Below are 18,540 nucleotides of genomic sequence, written 5' to 3'. Positions count from 1 at the left end.
CTTGTCTCCTGGGTGCTGCAGGCCTCAGGTGCTATGGAAAGTCTGGGAGGCTTGAGAGAAAGGTAGCCCCACATGGGGTTCACCACCCTTAGAAGTACAGCATCAAGCTCATTTTTGTTTAGACTTTCTGTTGTGGATTTCCACCTTTAAAAAATCTTGCTTTAAGATGCTGGGGTTAGGGGGCATGGGGCTGACTCAGAGGAATGCAATTCAAATCTTATGAGAAACCAGTATTTGTTAAATCCTCTGACTGAAATAAAAACGCCTCCTTCTAGTCTTCCCACATCACAGCATACCCTTTTCCTCATACTCTTTCCCCCAAAAAGAAGAGAAAGCAGATCAAATGGGATTCCCTTTTCTAATTCATTACCACTTGTTTGTGAGTGGCCCAGTCTGCATAGCAGGCAGTCTGTCTACCAGTCTTCCTTTACCCTGCTGAATTTCCCCTATCCTGTTTTTGTTTGTTTGTTTGTTTGTTTGCTTGTTTTTGAGACCGATTCTTGCTCTGTCACCCAGGCTAGAGTGCAGTGGTGTGATCTTGGCTCACTGCAACCTCCGCCTCCCAGGCTCAAATGATTCTCCTGCTTTAGCCTCCCGGGTAGCTGGTACTACAGGCAGGGTTTTACCATGGTGCTCAGGCTGGTCTCAAACTCCTGAGCTCAAGCGATCCTCCCTCTTCACCCTCCCAAAATGCTGGGATTACAGGCATGAACCACCACACCCAGCCTCCCCGTGTCCCGTTTCACTCCAACTTCCAAGCAAGCATCTCTTCCAGTCACTGGCGGTCATCAGCAACCATGTGCTTTCAAATCTGAGTCCTGCTAAAGCCCCACTGCAGTTTAATGTGTGCAATAATTTGTGAAGAATGTTGAGTGATCATAAGTATGGTACTTAGAACATCTCAGCAAACTACCTTTCATGTGTGTTTTTTCTACCTTCTAATTCTAGAAAGTGAAATTCGTTATTCTACATGGAAGAAAGCTGTGATGAAGTCAATGGGTTGGGTTACAACTCAATCTCCAGAAAGTGGTAAAAATGTTTTTGTTTATTATTGCCACATTTTCTTAGTATGTTAAATAGTTATTTAAGTATCTAGCCATTTACACATAGCCAGGCTGCTCTGAAGCAAAGCGTTATCGTATGTCCAGAGATTCTAACATTTTGAAAACACTTTAAAGTTCTAAACACAAAATGTAAATTATCAGGTTGATATACATACTTAACTCTATCCTGCCATATCTTTCCTTATTAGTTTATTCTCGGTACTTCAATTGACAACTTAGTCTTCCAAGAGTAAAATTATTTCTAGTTTCTTCTTAATGAAAAAAAAATCAACTAGAGTCTTCATTTTTTTTCCCCTCTCCTCTTACTTTACCTTTTTGGGGGGCTGTCTTGACTTGAACCAACTGAAAACTGTATTAGTTTCAGAATATATTCTGCTACTTCCTAGGCTGATTCCAAGGACATAATGGGAATTCCTTTGGAATCAGAGAGGAAGAAATATACCAAACATAGTAAATTCGAACTCTTATAAATAGATTGGGAAATGCTCTTAGCAGAAAAAATAGTGGACTATTCTACCTTACGATCACTTAGGAAGGTCAAGAGCTTAAGTAAACCATTTAAACAGCCTTAAGATGCATAGTATTATTTTTTGCTAAATACAAGATGTGGAGCATAATGAATGGAACAATGGCAAATAATTTATTGAAGCATATACTTTTTTTTTTTTTTTTTTTGAGACAGAGTCTTGCTCTGTCACCCAGGCTAGAGTACAGTGGCACGATCTTGGCCCACTGCAACCTCCGCCTCGTGGGTTTAAATGATTTTCTTGCCTCAGCCTCCCAAGTAGCTGGGGTTATAGGCGCCCACCACCATGCCCAGCTAATTTTTTTGTATTTTTAGTAGAGATGGGGTTTCACCATGTTGGCCAGGCTGGTCTGGAACTCCTGACCTCAAGTGATCCACCCGCCTTGGCTTCCCAAAGTTCTGGGATTACAGGCGTGAGCCACCGCACCTGACTTGAGCATATACTTTAATGGGGAAGAGTTGACAAATGAAATAAGACCTGCCTTCCTTCCAACCCCAAAGTTAATGTATCTGTTTTTTAGGAAAGCTTCCAGAACTATCTACTGCCACAGATAACTGTGGTCTGTATTTTCAGTCCCGGATGTTCCTATTTGAAGCTTTTGTTTTTCTCCTAAATAAGCTTAATATCTTTTGTTGTGAGACTCAGCTTCCTTTTCCAAGATGGTGGCAAAGTTTTTCTTGCTAAGACTGTAATCTTGAGAGACCCTTTACAATTAAACTTCTCAATCATAAGTATTTTTCTAGCACAGTGCTAGTTGCTGTGTGAGATATAACAGACGTAAGCCCTGACTTCTTTTCTAGTTGCCCTTAATTATTGCTTGTAAGAAGTAGAGTTACATGATTTCTTTAACTAGCTGGACGTTTTAAAATGGCACTTTAAATGGCATGTTTAAAATGGCATTTTGTTTTGTTTTTTGTGTTTTGAGATGGAGTCTCACTCTGTCGCCCAGGCTGGAGTGCAGTGTTGCGATCTTAGCTCACTGCAACCTCTGCCCTCCAAGTTCAAGCCATTCTCCTGCCTCAGGCTCCTGAATAGCTGGGATTACAGGTGCCTGCTACCGCGCCCGGCAATTTTCTTGTATTTTTAGTAGAGATGGGGTTTCACTATCTTGACCAGGCAGGTCTTGAACTCCTGACCTCGTGATCCACCAGCCTTGGCCTTCCAAAGTGCTGGGATTACAGGCGCGCCCAGCCTTAAAATGGCATTTTAATCCTCCTGTCTCCCTCCCTTCAACCCCATGTCTTACACACAGATATACAGTTCTCCTCACTAGCAGTTCAGGATGTAATTTTAACTGCAAAATTCCCACAAAATCAACTGATCATTTTTCCCTTGTTTGTGTACTTTACTATCAATGAATTTAAAATGCTAAGAAAAAGTCGATAAAACAAAAAAAAGATATGATTGCTCCAATTTCTGCTATCAGCATTAATGATAAAAGTAGTTTGGTTTTGTGAGAGTTTTATATTTTAAAGAACTTTGTTTTTGTTTCAGTTAGGCTGCAGTGGATTTAAGCCAGTTTGAAATTTTTTTGTTTGTTTGTCTGTTGGAGATGGAGTTTCACACTTGTTGCCCAGGCTGGAGTGGTGCAATGGCGCTATCTGTGCTCACCACAACCTCTGCCTCCCGGGTTCAAGCAATTCTCCTGCCTCAGCCTCCTGAGTAGCTGGGATTACAGGCATATGCCACCATGCCCAGCTAATTTTGTATTTTTAGTAGACACTAGATTTCTCCATGTTGGTCAGCCTAGTCTCGACTCCCACCCTCTCAGGTGGTCCGCCCACCTCAGCCTCCCAAAGTGCTAGGATTACAGGCATGAGCCACTGCACCCGGCCTGAAAATGTTTTTTGAATAGATTTATGAAAAACACTCTAATATGTAATATTTTGGGGGTCTCTAAGCTGTGTAATAAACTTGGAATAGTAATCGTTAGTTAATAAAATGTTAGTTGTATTCCTTTAAGCAATCTAAGCTATATAACTATATAATTTATATGATAACAGCAATACAGATAGAATCCTATTTTAACAAACTTGAAAGGATATTAGAACTGCTACCTGTATCTTAACCTATGGGAAGAATATGAGGCTTGCTTAAGTTTCAAAGCAGTTTGCCAATTTTGAAGCAATCATATTTATTTTCTTGTTTGTGACTACATTTGAATGCTTTGTAAACAATTTTTAACATACTTTTCATATGTGTTTAAAATGTATTGTCAGGTGCATTTTGTTACATACCAAATTCTATTTAAAAAATAACACTGTCCGGGCGCGGTGGCTCACGCCTGTAATCCCAGCACTTTGGGAGACTGAGGCGGTGGATCACGAGGTCAGGAGATTGAGACCATCCTGGCTAACACGGCGAAACTCCTTCTCTACTAAAAATACAAAAATAAATTAGCCGGGCATGGTGGCGGGTGCCTGTAGTCCCAGCTACTCAGGAGGCTGAGGCAGGAGAATGGCGTGAACCCGGGAGGCGGAGCTTGCAGTGAGCCGAGATTGTGCCACTGCACTCCAGTCTGGGTGACAGAGCGAGACTCCGTCCCAAAAAAAAATAAATAAATAAAAATTAAAACTGAACTAATATTTTAGCAAAAATAGGGTTTTAAGTTCATCTTAGAACACTAATATAACTCTTCTCTCATAGCCAAAAGATGTATAATTTGAACTTGGGTGGAATTAAAAGATCATTTAGTATATTTGGGGGAAGAATCAAGAAAACTAAAATTAACAGCCTCCCAAAAAGTTATCCATAGGCTCTCTCTGGCTTTGCCAGCGGAAGGCTAATGTTGGTCTATATGTATTATGTTCTTGGCTGTGTGGCATGCTATCTGTATTGTTTGTTAACTGTCATAAGCCTTCAATATTGATTATATTTTTGATTTGAAGTAATAACTCTTTGCTAGCTTTTATGAATATACTATTTTTATAGCTTATTTTGTTTTGCTATCTTGTGATTCTTAACACAAATATTGTAATTATGTGTCTCTCTTTTGGTTTGCTTGACTGGAATTCTCTTCTGCTTGGATGACCACAGGTGACCCTAGTATCTTCTGTAGTCTGCCCTTGGGCTTTTTTATAGTGAGTAGCATGGTAATGTTAATCGGAGCAAGGTACATCTCAGGTTAGTTACTCTTTAAATTAGACAACTCTATTTAGTTAGCTTTAATGTTTTCGTGTATAACTTAACAGAAATTTTTCAGTGTTTTTCATTCTTTCTGTGTCTAGGAAGCTGGAAATTCAATTAAAGGTCTAATTAGTTAGACCAATTAATCTTTGGGGGCAGTTAGAAGTAAGAACTGTGACTCTGCTTAACCTATTTACATTTTTAATGTGATGATTTATTTAAGAGGGACTACATTCTGCTGTGAGCTGCAGCAATAAGCAAAAGTGAAAATACTAATATTTAAATGAAAGGACTTTCAGACTGCTGAAAGTTAAAGTATAGTTTTGACATTAATTAAATTGTCTTTCAAATGTATACAAATTATTTTTCATACTCCTGAAAATTTGCTAAGCAAGTCTTAACTTTTCAATTCTGGCAAGAGTTTCAGCCAGAGCATGTCAGCAGAGTTCCTGTAAAACCCTAAAACCAGGGAAGATTTATAGTCACTTTTGTTTTAGTTAAAAGAATGTTTTTTGTGAACTGAAGTTTTAAAAATGATTGCTTAAATAAAGGGGTTGAAATGAAAATAGAATTATTTTTCCACATTAATTTCTACTGAATAATCTTTTTAAAATAAAAGTCACATGGCTCAGCATGTTATGAAATATATTGCATAATCTTATTAATTTATAATAGCCATTTTTGGAAGCTGCTCTTGATGATAGCTCAATTTTTCTTAAAATTACTGGCTTAAATGGAAATGATGCTTCTTATTCTGTATGTTCCCATGAAAGTGAAACTAAAAAAAAAATCTTCATGGTTAGGGAGAGTTAAATTCTCTCTCTCAATTAATAAGATAATGGCCTGAGCTTAAGATGTAAAATTTAAACTTTAGTGACATGAGAGGGAACATCTGTTTGTCGAGATCTGACAAACATTTATTTAGCTTGTCATTATCATTTTAGTGCTACACATAAATGTAGAACGAAAATTATTTACAGAAAATTATTTGCAGAACATTAGGTTATCTTTTAATGAGAAAATTTGGGTTACTTGCATGAGAATTTAAAACTAGATTATATTACTTTTTCCATATTCTGAATATTCATGCATATTCAGAATAAATTTGTTCAAATTGTCTGCTTCTGTACTAACAATACCTTAATTTGGTATCAGTAACAGAAGAAAAAACTATGGAATGCTACAGTAAATACTGCGTTTCCAAAAACACAACCGCTAGTCCAAATAAAGTTAGTTTTTCTTTGAATTACCTTACAAAAGGCCTCTGTATACATAAATCTATATGGAATCTGTTCTTTCTGCTTCTCAGGAATGTTTGGTGGAAGACTAAACATTCCCATGAGAACTGTAATTTAAATCTATAAAGAAATGTACACATTGTTTTAGAAAAAGTTCTGTTACTTTTCATTATCCTGAGTATTTTGGGCTGCATAACAATGGTCTGGAAAAGTAAAGAAAAGAAACATTGCAGCTGAAAGTTGTGATTTGTTTGTTTGTTTGTTTCCCCCTTGGTATCATGACAGCATGAAAAGGCCTTGTCTCTATGAAAATTGAGACATGTGGCATCTCTCTAAGCTAAAAGATGTGCTACGTGTCTAGATTCTTAGGCTTCTAAAATGCACGTGGTCACTATATTTAGGTTCTCTCTTTGATGACATACCCTGCAATTTGAGAGGGCTGGAAATTGTTTGCCTTGGTAAACAATTAGCAACAGTGGCAATATTTGCTAATTTTGGAATTGGCCCTGTTTGTTGCATTTTAATTGTGAGGCATGATTTAGAAATCATACGGACTTTCTAGTTTAATAAATGATTGAATCATCTTCATTGCTTTAACTCCTGCATTGTATGCATGTATTATTGACATATGTGGCTTTTGTTCCCCATTTCAGGTATTCCATAAAACTTACCAACTCATGGAGTCCCAAGATGTGAGCTTTTTACGTAATGAAAGAATCCAGCAATTCTGTCTCTTAATGCGATGACACTATTCATAGACTTTGATTTTATTTATAAGCCACTTGCCGCATGACCCTCCAGGTAGACCTGTGGCTTAAAACAAAGAAAATGCAGCAAAAAGAATGCTATAGAAATATTTGGTGGGTTTTTTTTTTTTTTTTTTTTTTTAACATCCACAGTTAAGGTTGGACCAGCTACCTTTGGGGCTGACCCCCTCCATTGCCATAACATCCTGCTGCATTGCCTCTAAGATGTAGGAAGAATTTGGATCCTCACCATTGGAATCTTCCATCAAACATATTCAAACACTATTGGACCAGGATTTGAGTCTCTGCATGACATATACTTGATTAAAAGGTTATTACTAACCTGTTAAAAATGAGCAGCTCTTTGATTTTAACAGACACCCCAAAAGTCTTCTTTTCTACATCGCAGAAGACGGCAACACCTTCACTGAATGTTTGAATAGAAACTTCTACTAAATTATTAAAATAGACATTTAGTGTTGTCACAGCTTGGATATTTTTCTGAAAAGTATTTGCCAAAACTGAAATCCTTCAGATATTTTCCTTTGTCCCACTAGTTATGATGACTTTCTGTCTGGATCTTACAGGAAAGGATACTTTCTTTTTTCTTCCATCTTTCCTTTTTATATTTTTTACTTTGTCATACCTGCCTATATATTTTATACACTGAGGGTAGCCCATTTATAAATTAAGAGCACATTAAATTCAGAAGGTTCTAACAGGGCTGGTCTTAAGTGAACCACTATGTATATAAATATGTTGGAAAACAGCTGTATACATTTTTGGGCAACGGTTATGCATAATATTTACCAGGAGAATTTTTTTCTTAAAGAGCCAACATTTAAAATTTATGTTTTATGTCAATAAAAGAAAATATACTTTATTGTGACTTCAACTATATTTCTTATCCCTTACATTTTTATTTAATTGTCTTAGCTTAAAAAAATAAGAAACTGTGGAATACTACAGTAAATATTGTTTTCAAACACAAGCAATAATTCAAATAGTTATTTTTCTTTTGAATTAATTTTAGACATATTTGGGATCCTATTGAGGGGATAAGAGGATGTCAAAAAAAGTTAAATACCTAAGTAGAAAAAAATATAGAAATAAAGCCAATAATCTCTTTCAGTTCAAACGTTAGCAATTGTTAATAAGAAATTGCTATCTGGGATGACGGAATTATCTCTGCTTAGTATCTTATTGTAACTGAAAAAAGGTTTATCATTACAAATGCCTTCCAATGAAACCAAGAATTTCTCAAAATATTTAATGTCACATAAGAAGTTACCTAATCTAGCTTCTTAATGTCAATTTTTAAAAAATCTTAAAATTATTTAGTTTTGTAGTAAACAGTGAAGAAAAGATTGCCTCCTAATTATTTTTTTCAATTAGTGCTGAATGGGAAAACATTTATATCTTACTATAAAAGGTTCTGTTTTGTTTGGAATTGATGGTAGCTTTATTTACTGTTCTGATTGTACTGTTTCTAAATTATTGAATCTGCTAGGTTTCATTGATGCAGCCACCACTTAAGTGACATAAATATTATAGAGAGGTACTGTGAAATGATCACTTTGTGGCAGGGGTACTTTTAAACAATGTTTCTACAAAAGTAGGTTGAGTTCATTGTAAATAATTGTGAAAACCACTGTTCAAATAATTTTAAGATTACATTAATTTTTCTATAAATTGTAGATTTATAAATGTTTGAAATTGTACACATTGATATTTAATGACAAATTTACTTAAAATAAATTGACCCCTCGTTCTTACTTGCACTTCTCATTTACAGACTAGAACTTAGATGAAAGTTAAATTAAGAAAGATGTTTCAGGAAATGTGAAACTTGGCTGTTAGCACTTGATAGGGCACACTCTGAAGAGTTAACCAACAGCCGAAGAAGCAATTTCTGTAATGATGAACACCTTAATCATTCTGTTAGAACAGACTACACTGTCCCATCTCAGCATTTGCAGAAAATACGTTGGTAAGGTCAGCAGCCATTACCAGTAGGACTTTGCGTGGCTAACCTTGACCACCATTCTTCTCTCAATCTGATAGGCAACACCTCAATCCTTTGTTCTCCAACTAATCAGTAAAATAAGTAATGCATCTCTGCTTCTGTAATGATATCTTAGAATTTTTAGTATGTTTCTTTTGAAATGCCCAAAGCCCAATTCTTTGGGATATCTTTTGGGTATCTGGTATCATGTGGGAGTGAAGAATGAAAGTTTTTGGAGAAACCAACAAATGAAAGCTGTGATAGCACAGAAGCTAATGGCGTTGACAGTGGAGTAGGTAGTATTTACTCTGTAGTGTTTACAACATAGTAGATAGAAGTACAAAATTTTTTTTAACTGTAACTCTTTCATAGCTTGTTTTATCTAGTACTATTTAAATAATGATGTTTCTTTGATCCTTTGCTTTTGCAACCTAACAACTTTAATAATAAGTTCACATAATAAACAATGAGTAGAAAATTGAGTGACTTTGTAAACCAATCTGATTTCTACTTTGTGTGTACTTTATAGGTACATATCTTCATTCTGGCCTTATCATTAAATATACGTTGTGCCAAGTATCGTAGACAAACCTCTCACAGGTATTTCCTGAGATTGCCCCGTCATCAAATTTAATGAAAATGATCCATTAAATTAAATTTGAAGACCATAAAGATAAATATTCTGAGAAGGAGAAGTTAGGTTAAAAACAAGTTTCTCAACTAGGCCAATATCTTTAATTGCCAGTTTTCATTCAATTTCAAATAACTAGTTCTACCTGACAGCGTAACAGTTGAGAGGATGCCAATATTTTATTTTAAAAAGCAGCTTCAGGCCTCTTTCAATTTTCCTGTTTAGTATTAAAATTAAGTAGTTTCTTTTATTCCTTATTATTGAACTTGATAATATCTATCTCATAGATTTCTTATTATTGTATGACTAGTTTACAAGTGGATTTCATAAATATCAAATCATTTAATCACCAAAATATCCATCAAAGAGAAGCTTGTTAAATAAATTCTGGTACAGCCATACAGAGAAAATGTGTAGCTTTAGAAAAGGATGAGGATACTCTCTAGAAAGATATGGTATTCAGGGTAAGTGAAAAAGCAAGGTGCGGAGTAGCATGTAACTGTACTGCCCTTCTATTAGAGAGAGAGAGAGAGACAGAGAAACTAGAATGTTTGCCTATGCCGGAAGGACAGAAAAGCTGTTAATAGTGCTCATCCACTGGGACAGAAAGGGGTGATAATTAGGCACTTGGGAGAAAGGGGTGGGAAAAAATTTCACTATACATACGTGTGTGTGTGTGTGTGTATGTATATGTGTGTGTGTGTGGATATATACACTTTTTTTTTTTTTTGAAACGGAGTCCCACTCTTGCCCAGGCTGGAGTGCAGTGGCATGATCTGGGCTCACCATAACCTCCGCCTCCAAGGTTCAAGCAATTCTCCTGCTGCAAGCCTCCCGAGTAGCTGGGACTACAGGTACGTGCCACCACGCCCAGCTAATTTTTGTATTTTTGGTAGAGACGGGGGTCTCACCATATTGGCCAGATGGGTCTTGAACTCCTGACCTCGCGATCCACCCCCCCTTGGCCTTCCAAAGTGCTGGGATGACAGGTGTGATGCCACTGTGCCCGCCTGTCCACTTTATTTCTTTGATAAAACTGTTTGCTTGGAAATGAGAATGTTACTCCTCTTATAAAAATTGTAAAATGAAAGGTTAGAAAGGAGAAAGTCACCCATAGTCCTAAAATGATCCCTGTGGTTATTTTGATTTTCCCCCAGACTTTAAGGGAATATTTCATAGAACTTGAGCGTTCATAAACTATATAAAAATTTCAACATGCAAAATAATCAGGGCTGTCATGTATGTAGACACAGGTAAACTAAAAGTATAGAACAGGCATAGAGATGATGAATACCAAGTTTAGTGGTGATTACCTCTGAAAGAGGTGGATGGGGTCAGGGAAGGGGACTTTGCTGAAACCTGGAAAGTTGTGTTTGTAAAAAAATTAAGAGTTAAAACAAATATAGCAATACCTTAAGATCTGGCACTGCTTAGTGGTGGGTACACATGTCTTTATTATGTCCTCTACATTTCTGTATGCTCCATATATTTCATAATAAAAAGATAAAGTGTGTTTCTCCTGATTGTGTGGATCTAAATCCATCACTTACTGTCTGTCTATCAGTGTAGTTTTGTTAGTACTGACAGCCTTCCCAATTAGAAGGGTTGAAATTTTATTGATCTTATCTTTTGGCAGAATTATTTCAAGCACCTCCTATGAAGCATCAATATACAGAAGAAATAATGTGTATTAGAAATTACATCCTGGCTGGGCGCGGTGGCTCACGCCTGTAATCCCAGCACTTTGGGAGGCTAAGGTGGGCGGATCAGTTGAGATCAGGTGTTTGAAACCAGCCTGGCCAACATGGTGAAACTCATCTCTAATAAAAATACAAGAATTAGCTGGGTGTGGTGGCACACGCCTGTAATCCTAGCTACTTGGGAGGCTGAGGCAGAAGAATCGCTTGAACCTGGTAGGTGGAGGCTGCAGTGAGCCAAGATGGCGCCACTGCACTCCAGCCTAGATGACAGGGCAAGACTCCATCTCTAACAACAACAACAAAACATACAAACAAAAAAAGAAATTACATCCTTACTTAGCCATTCACTTGCTATGAACAGAATTTAGAAGACTCAAAAAAGAAATGCCCATTTGTTTTCTATATAGTACCTTCCATGAATTTTAATAGATAACTGCATGGCTGTAAGACCATCATATTTGTAATTATGTGTTAAGGCTAGAAAGTTTCTAGACAGAAAAGTCTTGACTCTACATTTAAGTTTAGTGTCCAAGGGAAAATAATTGTTATCATCATATTAGATTTTAAGTCACGTACGAGACCTGTTTTATTGTATTCCGTGTTCTAATTCATTACAGTCCAAAGAAAGCACTAAATAATAAAATGGAATGACATTTGTTTCCTTTCGAATATGTGTTTAAAAGACCACAAAAACGTGGTTAAAACAAAACGGTAGGGTGATCATGGAAGTGATTAAAACCTGCTATTGAAGGGAAAACTTGACTCTAAAATAGAACAATTCTCTCATTTCACCTATGCTGGGTTTCTCCCCAATTATGGTTTGATATTTTAATTCTCCTTGCCCACTCAGGGAGACGTTACTGGTAGTTAGTTGCATTATATAATCGATTTTAAAGGAAGAGACATAACTAATGACTAAAACTAAGTTATTAGGATTCTTCCATGGCTTTTCAATGTTATCTATGTCTCCATCCCACAGGTTCAGTTAATTCTCTAATTCTATATGTTAAATAGATGTATATCCTTGCAGGATATACACTCACCCCCAACACAGACACAGACACACACACACAAACACACACAGAGTACTTTTTTTTTTTTTTCTTTTGAGACGGAGTCTCGCTCTGTCGCCCAGGCTGGAGTGCAGTGTTGCGATCTCAGCTCACTGCACTCCACCTCCCGGGTTCACACAATTCTCCTGTCTCAGCCTCCGGAGTAGCTGGGACTGCAGGCACATGCCGCCATGCCTGGTATTTTTGTATTTTTAGTGCAGACACGGTTTCACTATGTTGGCCAGGCTTGTCTCGAACTCCTGACCTCGTGATCCGTCCGCCTCAGCCTCCCAAAGTGCTGGGATTACAGATGTGAGCTACTGCGCCCAGCCAGAGTATATATTTTTGTTCAGGATAATCAGAAATGAGTATAAGAGAGATTCTTAATGTTTTCTATTAAGCAGGTTCATTTAGAATAAACAAAACCAGAGCTATTATCTTCTATGGATTAAGACTGGAATAATAAAAATTATTGGAAGGAGATTTTTTTGTCAGGTCTCCCATGTATACAGGTGTTCATCAGAGACACCATGTTCCCCTTGTCTCCCTCTCAGAGAGAGACACCCATAGATGGCAGGCGTGGGCAGGGCCATGCCTGTCATACACAGGGCTTCATATATGCTGAAGCCTGCAGCTGGTTATTACTGTCTCCTAGTTAGCTCCAATAACTGTGTTTGGCTAATTGAATTGCACTCCCTGCTAGCCACCTGAGTCTCCCCAAAAGAAGACTGCCCTTTAAAACTAAGGAAAGAAAATCTTCACACCATTATCCAGCCCCAGATTCTTGGCTTGAGCCAAGTACCTATGTAGCTCAAGCCAAGGATTTCTGTGCCCAACTCGAAGAACTGGTGAAGCTACAAGTGTTAACATAGATTTCTTACATTTAAATCATAGTGGACAGGACTTCAATGGTTGTGGTTTTATTATTAAGTTGTATTTTAGACACCATAATGCCAATATTAAGTGATTTTAATGTGAACAGATGCTGAACCATTTCTACTGAAATGTCTCAGATATCCAATCAAAATTTATTAAGGAATTGTACCATACAAGATTCCCCTGTTTTTCAACCAGAGAATCAGAAGCTTAGGGGAAAAAAAATTCCCTTATTTTCCAAATCCATCACTTGTAGTCTAAACTATTTTAAGTTTTATTTATTTTCTTGAGATGGGGTGTTGCTCTATTGCCCAGGCTAGAGTGTAGTGGCACAATCACGGTTCACTGCAGCCTCGACCTCCCAGACTCAAGCCATCCTCCAGGATTAGCCTTCTGAGTAGCTGGGACCACAGGCACGCACCACCACACCCAGCTAATTTTTAAAAAAAAATTTGGGGAGATGGGGTCTCACTATATTGCCAAGGCTGGCCTTGAACTCCTGGGTTCAAGAGATCCTCCCACCTCGGCCTCCCAAAATGCTGAGACTACAGGTGTGAGCCACCACATTCAGCCTAAACTCTTTTATCAGCTTGCTAAAGGCCATGTAAATAGAATAGGCTCTAGTGACCCAGTCAGTCACCTTTTGAAAAGCTGGTCTCTTGTAAGAAACAAATTCGGCCGCTAGGTGGCGCTACTTTCCACAGTTGGGCTTCTCTGTCTCAGTCTATCAGCAGAAGTTGCTACTGTATTGGTTTTTAGTAATCATAGTAAAGTGAAAGCATTGTAGTGACCGTGGGAGATGTACAGAATGCTTTCATGCTAGGATCGTAAAAACCAGAGGATTAACTGAATCCAACAATCCGTTTACGCTCTTGCATCTTTGATTTTCCTTAGACTTTCAGCTCATCATAAAAGTAAGGTTTATAGACATTTCTCTTTATAATTTAACACTTACTACTTGAATATCTCCGCTAATTACACATATACTCTGCTAAATTTATTTAACCACAAATATAATCTTAGTTATAGCCTGTTCTATTAAAGCTTTTTTTAATAAAAACATTTCTGTTTATGCTTAAGTCTTGGAATGACATACTAGAATCAACCAATTCCAAGGCAAAATTGTTCCTCCATTATTTTCCCAGTATGAACCAACTTTTTTTTACTCTTATTTATTTATTTTTTTTTGCTTTTGCCTTTCACCGAATGATTCTAGAGAGGTATACAGAAAAAAAATCTCTTTTTATATAACAATCAATAAACATGGCCAAATCAAGACAAAATCATGTTAATTGTCCTGTATGTTGATAGCATCATTATTGCATCAATACCAGGCAAATCTTTAACTCTATTATCATTGTCATTAGCTTTTTACATGTTGAGGTTTACAAAGTTGTTAAAAAAGTATTCTTTATTACCACAATCCATCAGCATTTTGATCATATGTTGTAAGTGCCATAGCATCCAAGTATAATAAAACTGCCAGGCACAGTGGCTCACACTTGTAACCTCAACACTTTGGAGGCTGAAGTGGGAGGATTACTTGAGGCCAGGAGTTTGAGACCAGCCTGGACAACACAGTGAGACCCCATCTCTACACAAAAATAATCTTAAAAAGAAAAATTGGCCAGGCATGGTGGTACATGCTGGTGGTCCTAGCTAACATTCCACATACAGTTTTAAGACACAAAGTATATACTTCTTTAAAAAAACCACAATAGATTCATATCAACAATAATAAGCTATATATAGGATTAAATTTATTTAATCACAAAATTTCTTTAATCTTTAAGCCAATAATTTTTTTTTTTTTTTTTTTTTTTGAGACAGGATCTTACTCTGTCACCCAGGCTGGAGAGCAGTGGCGTGATCATGGCTCACTGCAGCCTTGACCTTCCTGGGCTCAGGTGATCCTCCCAGCTCAGCCTCCCCAGTACGAGTACCTGGGACTCATACTTGCACCTGCACCCAGCTAATTTTTGTGTTTTTTGTAGAGACAGGGTTTTGCCATGTTTCCCAAGCTGGTCTCAAACTCCTGGGCTCAAGAGATCCACCCACCTTGGCCTACCAAAGTGTTGGGATTACAGGCATGATCTACCATCCCCAGCCTAAACCAGCAATTTTAACACCGTAATCCGTTGGGCATCTTTTGGATAAGGTTTATTTCAAATTGAATTGTTTTATTTAAAATAAGAAATTTTTTAAAATTTAATATATTACTCTAAAAACCAAACTATTTTGGAACTGAGTAATCCAAATGTAAAAGAAGTAAAGGCATTTTGCTTTGCATTGTACTATTAGTGAAAATTGAGTTGTAGATTTATAGATGCTATAATTATACAACAATGAATGTACAGGCAAGGAAAGTAGGCATATAAATTGTCTTGCTCACAAAACTATTTTTGGAGCTAACTCGCTTATAGAAAATCATCAAAAAGGGTTTTATCCAAAATGTTTCAGTAGGATGTTAACTTGAAATAAAGCGAATGGCCTTAGGGTTATGCTATTCCTTCTCCTCTCAGGTTTCTAGGTTAAGAAATAATGAATTTTGTTTCTAAATGTTGCTTTGGCAGAGCTAATTGTAGTCCCCTTGGGTGAAGGGATTGGAAAAAGGAAAATTCAGTTTTTTTACCCTGCTTCAGTAATCAATTGACTTCGGTATACCCAAGTGGACTTGGCCATTTTAACTGTGTATGCTTAAAGATTTTTCTGAAGTCAAAAGGAAAAAAAAATACAATTCTGCCATCAAATATTTGATGACTACAGTAAAATACATTTACATTGTTAAAACGTTTTTCATAAATATCTTCTCAAAATAACAAATAACAAGAATTATGATAGTAATATTTTAGGCATTAAAATTTCAGTTTAAGATATTTGTGGGGTTTTGTTTGTTTGTTTGAGTTGGAGTCTCGCTCTGTAGCCCAGGCTGGAGTGCAGTGGCAGAATCTCGGCTCACTGCAAGCTCCGCCTCCCGGGTTTATGCCATTCTCCTGCCTCAGCCTCCCGAGTAGCTGGGACTACAGGCGCCCACCACCATGCCCAGCTAATTGTTTGTATTTTTAGTAGAGACGGGGTTTCACCGTGTTAGCCAGGATGGTCTCGATCTCCTGACCTCATGATCTGCCTGCCTCGGCCTTGCACAGTGCTGGGATTACAGGAGTGAGCCACCGCGCCCAGCCAGTGTTTGTGGTTTTTAATAAATAGTGAGCTGGGTGTATCAGTTATCTATTGCTATGTAAGAGACCACCTCACAACATAGTGGCTTAAAACAACAACCATTTTGTTGGTCAGTATTCTGTAGAGCATCTATTTGATCTGTTCTACTGAGGGCAGTTCTGTTGGTCTTGCTTAGATTACTCCTGGACAAGTAATCCAAGTCAAATGGCCCATTGGCTGGAGGCTGGACGGCCCTGGTTGACCTCACTCATACATCTGGGAGTCAGCTGGGGCTATCAGCCAGAGCCCCTCAGTTTTCCACATTGCTTATCCAGCAGGATAGCTCAGACATCTTCCCATAGTGGCTGGATTCCAAGAGGGCAAGAGTGGAAGGCCTCATGAGGCCTTGACTTTGGAAAGTCCCACAGTGTCACTTCTGCCACTTTTTTTTTTTTTTCTTTTGAGACAGGGTCTCACTCTGTCACCCAGGATAGATGCAGCAGCATGATCACAGCAGTGGCACATTGCAGCCTCTACCTCCTGGGCTCAGGCAGTCCTCCCATCTCAGCCTCCCAAGTAGCTGGGGTCACGGCACGTGCCTCCATGCTTGGCTAATTTTTGTATTTTTTGTAGAGAGAGGATTTTGCCATGTTGCTCAGGTTGATCCTGAACTCCTGGACTCAAGCAATCCACCTGCCTCAGCCTCCCAGAGTGCTGGGATTACAGGAATGAGCCAGCACAGCAAGCCTACTTCCACATCTTTCTATTGGTCAAAGCAAATCTTAAGACTGCCTACATTCAAGGGAAGGGAAAACAGACCCCCCCCCTCTTTTTTTTTGTTTTTGTTTTTGAGATGGAGTCTCGCTCTGTCACCCTGGCTGGAGTGCAGTGGCGCGATCTCGGCTTACTGCAGCCTCTGCCTCCCAGGTTTCAGTGATTCTCCTGCCTCAGCTTCCCAGGTAACTAGGATTACAGACATGTAGCCACTACGCCCCGCTAATTTTTGTACTTTTAGTAGAGATGGGATTTCACCATGCTGGCCAGGCTAGTCTCGAACTCCTGACCTCAGGTGATCTGCCCACCTTGGCCTCCCAAAGTGCTAGGATTACAGGCGTGAGCCACCGCACCTGGCTGAGACCTCTTGATAGGAAGAGCAGCAGATAGTTTGTGGCTATATTTATCTTTCACAGTAGGTTATTCAGATCAACCTCATTGAAAATGTCAAAATAATACCTTAAAAGTATTGAAGTGGCCTGGTGTGGTGGCTAACGCCTGTCATCCCAACACTTTGGGAGGCCGAGGCAGGCGAATCACTGGAGGTCAGGAGTTCGAGACCAGCCTGGCCAACATGGCAAAACCCCATCTCGACTAAAAATACAAAAATTAGCCAGGCTTGGTGGCACACGCCTGTAATTCCAGCCGCTTGGGAGGCTGAGGCAAGAGAATTGCTTGGACCCAGGGGGCGGAGGTTGCAGTGAGCCAAGATTGCACCACTGCAGTCCAGCCTGGGTGACAAAGCGAGACTCCATCTCAAAAAAATAGAAGAGTATTGAAGAGCTTAAAAGACATTAGTGAACTCCTAGGGCAAGTTTTAATTTCGGGGGGATAGGCTGTAATCAGAGAGATAAGCTTCTGAGCACCAAAGATGAACAGGCTTCACACTTGAGATCCAGATCCAGAAGTCCAGGATCAAGATGCATTCAAAATATAGGGACTCTTCTAGAAGTTTCTCCAGCATTACAGAAGGATCCAAAAAGACTACACCTCCAGTATAAGGACTCGCTCTATTGCTTAACTCCCCTGTCCCTGGGGACTACAGAGATGGTTGCCTTGGCTAAGAGCAGAGCTAGAGAAGAAAAAAATAAAAGGAAACGTATCCCTCAGAAGTTGTTGCCACATACCTGCCCTTTTGCAAATTTGCACCCCAGGGACCCGTAGCCCCAATGAACAGGGTCCATCAAGCCCTGAACTTGGTTGTTGCAATCTGGATTGGAAGTGCTCCCAGGTGGCTGAGTGAATCAAATCACAAAGCCTCTTTAACCTAGGCCTTTGGAGGCCACCAAAAAAAATTGTCCAAAGGCAATGAAAGGCATGGGGTCAGAGATAGTACTGATACAGCAGTTAAGAAGAAAGTACTTAGGTGGATAGGGAGGGGACAGGAACAGGAGTCCTCAGTAAGGTCTTCCTTATAATGAAAAGCAGCCCCCAAATCATTTTATTTTCTAACAAAAAGCAGCCTGTAAAATAGAGCTGCAGATAGAGACAAGCAAGCCTGAATTTTGCACGGGTGAATGCTGGTAGTTGTGACAATAGGAAAAGACATGATCAAAATGGCAGCTCCATCTTCCCTTCCTTTTGCCAGCCATGTGTACAACAGGGAACAGACAAGATGGCACCAGCGAAGTGGAAAGCCCAT

At 38.6% G+C, this 18,540-nt stretch overlaps 1 protein-coding gene across 4 annotated transcripts in view; it reads left to right on the top strand.

Annotated features, from left to right (window-relative positions):
• Positions 1–9,188, top strand: part of GK (glycerol kinase) — a 79,157-nt gene extending 69,969 nt beyond the window's left edge. For 3 of the 4 annotated variants that reach the window (XM_007991355.3, XM_007991352.3, XM_073013827.1), the window contains 3 exons: positions 949–1,029; positions 4,628–4,714; positions 6,609–9,188. In XM_007991355.3, coding sequence (XP_007989546.1) covers positions 949–1,029; positions 4,628–4,714; positions 6,609–6,619 — 179 coding nt within the window. In that variant the 3' untranslated portion in view covers positions 6,620–9,188. The remainder of the gene's footprint in view (positions 1–948; positions 1,030–4,627; positions 4,715–6,608) is intronic. The other variant, XM_007991356.3, reaches the window with a different exon arrangement.
• The last annotated feature ends 9,352 nt before the right edge of the window (positions 9,189–18,540 follow it).

This window comes from Chlorocebus sabaeus, chromosome X, assembly GCF_047675955.1.
Source record: "Chlorocebus sabaeus isolate Y175 chromosome X, mChlSab1.0.hap1, whole genome shotgun sequence".
Lineage (NCBI taxonomy): Eukaryota > Metazoa > Chordata > Mammalia > Primates > Cercopithecidae > Chlorocebus > Chlorocebus sabaeus.
Note: the sequence above shows the minus strand (reverse complement) of the source record. Positions and strands in the feature narration are given on the sequence as shown.